General features: G+C 44.3%; 1 protein-coding gene across 1 annotated transcript in view; it reads left to right on the forward strand.

The window, feature by feature from the left end:
- The window catches only part of LOC143298212 (uncharacterized), a 73134-nt gene that overhangs the window by 36831 nt on the left and 28803 nt on the right, over nucleotides 1-7500 (forward strand). Inside the window, exons 3-5 of the mRNA XM_076611005.1 lie at nucleotides 125-273; nucleotides 1610-1777; nucleotides 4351-4486. Of these exons, the coding sequence (XP_076467120.1) occupies nucleotides 125-273; nucleotides 1610-1777; nucleotides 4351-4486 (453 nt within the window). The remainder of the gene's footprint in view (nucleotides 1-124; nucleotides 274-1609; nucleotides 1778-4350; nucleotides 4487-7500) is intronic.

Raw genomic sequence — 7500 nt, forward strand, 5'->3', positions numbered from 1 at the left:
TTACGTTGCTGGTCAGGCATCTGCTTGGCAGATGTGGTGTAGCGTATTTGGATTTGTCCGATCGCAGTGACGCCTCCTTGAGCTACTGAAACTGAAAACTGTACCACCTTCCCTCCCCGCACAGGAAAGGCTGTCCAGGCTGCGCCTGGACACGTTCCACAGGGTGAAGAGCGCCTACCTTCAGGAGGACGGCACCAGCGGCGTTGTCAAGCTGCCCGCCATTGGCAGTCTTCTGTCTGCACGTGATACCTTCAGGTCCTCCCTCAGAAGTGGGTCAGTGGAACTGGGACAGTGTCAGTTTTCTGGGTTTTGGTGGGTGTAGGTTTTGGGGGTTTTGGGGTGTGATTTTTTTTGTTTTTGTTGGTGTTGTTTTTGTTTGTTGTTGTTGTTGTTTTTTGGGGGGTCTCTCCTTTTTTTTTTCTTTTTCTTTATGAATATTTTTCACCTCGTTTGTTCGTTGCGCTGCTTTTGTTTTGTTGTTGTTGTTGTTTGTGGTGGTGGTAGTGGTGGTGGTGTGTGTGTGAGTGTGTGTGTGTCTTTGTTGTTGTTGTTGGTGGTGGTGGTGGTGGTGTATGTGTGTGTCTTTGTTGTTGGTGGTGGTGGTGGTGGTGGTATGTGTGTGTATATGTGTGTGTGTCTTTGTTGTTGTTGTTGGTGGTGGTGGTGTGTGTGTGTGTGTGATGGTGGTGGTGGTGGTGGTGGTGTGTGTGTGTGTGTGTGTGTGTGTTGTTGTTGGTGGTGGTGGTGGTGGTGGTGTGTGTGCCTGTCTTTGTTGTTTTTGGGAAGGGCTTTAAATTTCTTAAATTCATGGACTTGTATATTTGTATTCTGTTGTCCGTTCATTTAAAAAAAAAAAGAAAGAATTAACAGCTTTGTTTTGGACTGTGTATGTGGTATGTATGTATGTTTGCTGTGTTTTGGGTTATAGCAGTTCTGTCCCTTGCTCCGTCGTCAGATGTCGTTCTGGTGGAGTGGTTCTGTGAATGAGTGGTGGAGTGATGGCTTGTGTTGGCTGACCAGTGTATCGACTTCTTGTTTTTGTCACCACCACCACCACCAGGGTGGATATTTTATTCAATCTTTCCCAGGTCAACATATGTGCAGACCTGCTCAGTGCTTGAAACCCCCTTCGTGTGTATACGCACGGAGATGATCAAATACGCACGTTAAAGATCCTGTGATCCATATCAGTGTTAGGTGGCTAATGGAAACTAGAACATATCCTGCATGCACGCCCCCGAAAACGGAGTATGGCTGCCTATGGTAAATAAACCAAATGGTCATATACGTAAAAGTTACACGGGTGTGTGGTGTGTGTGTGTGTGAGAGAGAGAGAGAGAGAGAGAGAGAGCATGCGTGCTTACGGGCGGGCGTAACTGAAACCTGATTCAATGACACAGGAAACGAATGATGAGCGCCCTATGACAGCTCTGTCAGTCAGCTCTACCCAGACAGGTAGGCAGCCTATTATGCAAAATGACTCCGTGTCTGTAAAGTGTCTGTAAAGAGTTTGATCTCTGACCGAAGATAGACGCTATGTAAGTTTCCATATCATCATCATCGTCATCATTATCATCATCATCATCGTCATCACCGCTATCACCTCCAGGAGTCGCAAGGCCAAGGTCAAGGGCGGCAGACCCCGCCTGTCCAAGTCCCTGACCTTGCACTCCAGCTTCCTCAGCGTGGGCAGTGAGGGCCTGATGACCGACCGCATGCTGCCCGAGTCCAGCCGGACCAGCCAATCAGAGCCCGGCACGCGCGACGCCGTCACGCGGTGAGAGCTTCTTTTTTTTTTTTTGTGGGTTTTTTGTTTTGGTTCTCTTTTCTTTTTTTCTGTCTCTCTCGTCATGGTTTGTATCTAGAGGACTGGGTTATCATTAAAATAAATATGATGGTGATGGTGATGATGTGAGGAAGAAGAAAAAAATAATGATGATGGAGATAGATAGACAGATAGATAGAAGAAGATGATGATGATGATAAGAAGAAAGAAAAAAAAAGAATGATGATAGATAGATAGAAGAAGAAGAAGAAAAGAAGAAGAAGAAGAAGATGATGATGATGTAATGAGTAGAAGAAAAAGAATGATGATAATGATAGACAGATAGATAGATAGATAGATCAAAGAAGAAGAGGAAGAAGAAGATGATGATGATGATGATGATGATGACGAGACGAAGAAAAGATAGATAGATAAGAAGAAGAAGAAGAAGAAGATGATGATGATGATGATGATGATGATGATGATGATGATGATGATGATGATGAAATAAGATAATAAAAAACTGATGATATAAAGAAAACTGGAAAGGGTGGATGGAACTGCAGTGAATTTTGCGACCTGACGGTAGAGTTGAGAGTAAACAACTTATTGGCAAACGCCCTCATACAGGTCAGGTTGTTCAGGGTGTGGATCTTGGTTCGTTGAAGGTTTCGGTGTGCGAAGGGCTGAGTCCTGGGTGTCTGTACGGGTGGGAGCGAGCTTAGTCTGGCTTTCCCAAGGAAGGGAAGGGGGTGGAGGCCTGAAGGTGTGTCCCGACATGGACACTTTGGTGTAAACAAAACTTCATTCAGTAAACATGTTATACATGTGCACATGGAGAGCGGGGCAACAACAAACTATCAGCTCAGATCGTGCTCAGGAATGTGATTGTTATCGTTGGTTTCATTTGACGGCTGGTGAGCGTTACGCAAATGCAATTACGTTGAAATACACATTTTCCAAATACATGTAAATGACAGTCATTGCAGACATTGTTTCCTTTTTTGAGCAGCCATGGAGATTAATATACTTATTGTGTTCTCGATGTTAAATCCTGGATGACATTCAACAAACTAAAGTTGAATGATGACAAAACTGAAGCTATGATTATTTCTTCTGCAAGAATGTCCACATCTACTTCTTTTTCTGCCTCTATTGTGGTTGGTAATGCCACAGTTCAGTTTTCTAAATCAGCAAGGAACCTTGGAGTCATTTTTGACTCAAACCTCAGCATGCATGCTCAGGTAGTAAATCTGATAGGCATAGTCAATAGTGAACTTCGTCGCATCAACTCTATCCGTCAGTACCTTTCTGTTGAAACTACTATAATTCTTATTTCTGCTTTTGTGCTGTCACGAATTGACGACTATAATTCTCTTCTCACAGGCTGTCCACATAATATTCTTCAGCGAATTCAAAAACTTCAAAACAATGGTGCCCGTCTGACTCTCAGAGTCCCACGTACTGATCACATTTCTCCACACCCCCGGACTCTACATTGGCTCCCCATTGAAGCTAGAATTAATACAAAGTTGCTTGTCTCTGCTATTCTGCTTTCCACTCCGCAGGACCTACAAATCTTTCTGACCTTATCAGTGTTTACACTCCCGCAAGAAATCTCCGCTCTTCCTCTGACTGTTACCTTTCGAAACTTCCTCGTGTCAATACAAGAAGCTATGGTGAACGTTCTTTCTTCTTTGCTGCTCCTCACATCTGGAACAACCTTCCTCATCATATCCGTGCATCTGATTCTATTTTCTGCTTTTCACCCATCACTAAAAACTCATTTTTTAAAACCTATCTATAAGTACTCTCACCTTCCTTGCTCTCCAACACCACCCATGTCAGCTCACTTTGGATGTATGTGGAGTGGGAAAGGGAGAGTGTGAGTGGGGGGGGGGGATTGAGAAAGAGAGGTCATGAATGTTTTATGTAATTTGTATTTTTTTCTTTCATGTAAAGCGCCCTGAGCTCTTAGAATGTGCGCTATATAAATGTACATTATTATTATTGTTGTTGTTAAAGAATTTACAATAAATATAAACATCTTTTTCAAGATTCGTTGTTCACAACAGAAAGCAAAAAAAGATCAGAAAAACAAGAAGTCAGTGAATACGATCAGACAAAGAAGAGGGGGGAAAAAAAGGAGAAAAAAGAAGATACCGACATGGACACTTTGAATCAAAGTTTAGAACGCACTAACCTTTTTTTTTTTCATTTGTGCATCCCACGCCGCTTATTCCGAGTCCCCACACAGTCCCGCCCAGGTTCGTCTACCAAAATCCCAGCATCGGCAGTCCACAGGAAACTATCGATGTTAGGTCGCCACAAGGTCACACACCAGAGGAGACCCTGCACTGCTGCTGAGTCACTTCTCTGGTGTTCAGTAGTCCCTTGTTCTGATTTAACTTACTTAGGACTCCACACCTACTAGGCCCCCTGCTGGCGACAATAGTGGCTTAGTCACGGAGCAAGACCGAGTGAGCGCTTCCCTACCACCACTACCACCCCCTCTCCCCCTCCCCAGCACCTCCCCCTGAACAAAACATGCACGTAAAATGTTACATGTCGAGTCTGCTGTGCAGGTTTATCGAGATGCCGGTCAGGCGCCACATTCAGGACGAAAGCAGCCCGCGAAGGGTACGGTCCTATCCCGGGCCCCGTCAGAGGTCCACCGCCCGCTCCGTGTCTCCGCCTGAACTGACCCGAAAAAGAACAAAGGTATGCTATGTTGTGAAGGCCCCATGTAGCTAAAACTAGCTTTGTGTATTGGTGTGGTCTGGACACGGCTGACATTTCACTGTCTTCTTCTTCTTTTTCTTCGTTCGTGGGCTGCAACTCCCACGTTCACTCGTATGTACACGAGTAGGCTTTTACGTGTATGGCCGTTTTTACCCCGCCATGTAGGCAGCCATACTCCGTTTTCGGGGATGCGCATGCTGAGTATGAGTATGTTGTTGTTTCCATAACCCACCGGACGCTGACATAGATTACAGGATCTTTAACGCGCGTATTTGATCTTCTGCGTGCGTATACACACAAAGGGGGTTCAGGCAGAAGCAGGTCTGCACATAATTTTTATATTGACCTTGGAGATCGGGAAGAGGAAGTGAGGGAGGTGTCTGAGGGAGTAATTGGGTGCCTTGACTGGGTGGGGTGGGGTGGAGTAGGGGTGCCGGTTGGAAGTGTTCACGTGAGTGACTGTGCATGATCGTCGTGTCCGACAATGACCATCAACAGAGTAGTAGAGGAGGCAACTGCTGTCCCCACTATCTGGGCTGGAATTTGACTCTGGTGGAGGGTGTCTTGCCCAAGTTACGTCCTCACTCTCTCTGCCAAGTGGGTTCTTGGACAGTCGGCGTTGGGTTGGTGACTTCAAAGGCCAACCAGCCCCCACCCACACCCACACCCCAACCCCAAGGTTGCAGCACTAAGAGCCAGTTCCTGACCCCTAGTTTGAGGGTCATTGTCCTTCACAAAAGAGTAATCTGTAAATGACTTCCCATCGCAGTGGAGAAACCATCAATCATACAGCCTCCACTTTGCTGTTGGCCCAGCTGTAAGCAAACGTCAGTCTGTGATATAAGCCAGGCATTGAGCCCGGCTAAGTGACTGCTTACCTATTGTGAGTATTTGACTTCAGAGTGAATCTTAATGGATTGCTGTTACCGGGATGGTTGCTTGTGGAAATGAAGGTGGGTGGAGTGGGTGGTGAGGTGGATGCAGGGGGAGATGGGGAGAACGGTTCAGAGAGAGAGACAGACAGACACAGAGCGAGAGAGAGAGAGAGAGAGAGAGAGAGAGAGAGAACCTGGAGGAGCTTGTGGGTTGGAGATCGGAAGGAGAGATGGACAGTGTGTGTGTGTGTGTGTGTGTGTGTGTGTGTGTGTGTGTGTGTGTGTGGTGTGTGGAATGGTATCTTTATGCCCGAAGTTTCTTAACTTGCAACTCGCACTGAAGACAAAAAAGATGACTGTGGTATACTGACTGTCGTGGTCAATTCAGTTGTTGTGGACAGCGGACAGCAGTGCCCGTAGATCCCACAGCAAACAGCGCGACACTAACTCGGGCAGACTAGAGGGACACTTCAGTGATTTCACACAGGTAGTTGACACAGGAACTGATCCACGCTTTGTTTGGTTGTTGTTGGTTTTTATTTGTTTTTTGTTTGTTTGTTTGTTTTCATGGCGAGCAACTCTTGGGTGTTTGGCGGACTTACCCGTAAAATTTACGGGAGGAAAAATGCCGTAGATTTCACTTGGCGAGCAACTCTTTGATGTTTGGTGGACTTATCTGTAGAATTTATGGGAGAAAACATCGAAAATTTGACATGGCGAGCAAGTCTTTGAAGTTTGGTGTGTTACCTTTAGCTTTCACGGGAGAAAGTACTGAAATGTTCCCAAGGAAAGCAACTCTTGGGTTCTTGGTGGACTATCTGTCGAATCTATGGGAGAAAGTTCTGAAATTTTCACGAGCCTGTCATAGACGCATAAAAGGAAGGCTATTCATCACATTTGTGATAAAAACAAACATATTTACTGAAGAAAGTGACCAGTTTTATTTATATAAATGTGATTTTCTTCGTTGTTTGTCCGCATTTTTATTTGTAAAATGTGTCAGCATTTTTAGAAATTAAAGTCAAATATCTATATCGTATATATGCATGGCTCCCTTCCAGTTATTATGTTCACACTCGATCATCGGGGGGAAAATAAGTGACTACGTGTTTTATAGCGAATAAGAAAAAAACAATATATGTCTTTTTTGGTCGATATATCTCGGCTCTTGGTATTGATGTCAAAACAATTTTCCCCATCTCACTGATGGTAAACATGAATATGAAATTTCTTCTTATGAATTCTGACATATTATAAAAAGGAAACAAAAATGAATGGATTAACATTTTGAAATCTTGCATTTAAACGTTCCTGTTCTTTTTTTTTCTTTTTTCTTTTTTTTTTACGTTTTTCGAAAACAACCTAATCAAAGACACAGCTTCAAACCCCGTAACAACATTACGACGTAAATAATCTTAATTCTAAAATGTTTGTGATTCCCAAACACAGTTAAACTCCGTTTCTACCAAAATTAAATGAACATTACCTAACCCCGCCCCCCCGTCCCCACTCTCAATATACAAATCAAGCAAATATACTATGCGTTATCTTTAAAGAGAGACATTCTGACTCACAAGACAAAGAAGTTTAAAGTCTAATTTGTTCAATGGTTGTTCGCTGTGACATGACAACACCAACACTGGCTGATTTATTAAAGGTCACAGTGCACATCTTATAACTGTTTTGGGGAGACTGGGAGGTGTGTATGTATGTGTGTGCATGTCTGTCTGTCCGTCTACATGTCTGTCTGTCTGTCTGTGTGCGTTAATTATCTGTTCAGTGGTTGCTCGCTTTGACATGACATGGTTGATTGATTAAGGTCACAGTGTCACACCTCATAACTATGTTTTGGAAGACTGTGTGTGTGTGTCTGTGTGGCAGTGGTTGTGTGTGTCTGTGTGCGTGTGTCTTTGTGTATACGTGCGTGCCTGTGTGTGTATGCGTGTATGTGTACGTGTGTGCGTTGTGTTTGCTTTCTAGAACCATGCATATGACACCTGTGTTTGGGAAAAGTGTGGGTTTTCCCGGAGTTTGTGCACATACTGCGTGGCACCATTTTCACGGCGTTCCGACAGCACTGGAGCTGAAAACACGTTTTGTTTTTCTTTTGATATGTCG

The sequence above is a fragment of the Babylonia areolata genome, chromosome 23 (genome assembly GCF_041734735.1).
Source record: "Babylonia areolata isolate BAREFJ2019XMU chromosome 23, ASM4173473v1, whole genome shotgun sequence".
Classification (NCBI taxonomy): domain Eukaryota; kingdom Metazoa; phylum Mollusca; class Gastropoda; order Neogastropoda; family Buccinidae; genus Babylonia; species Babylonia areolata.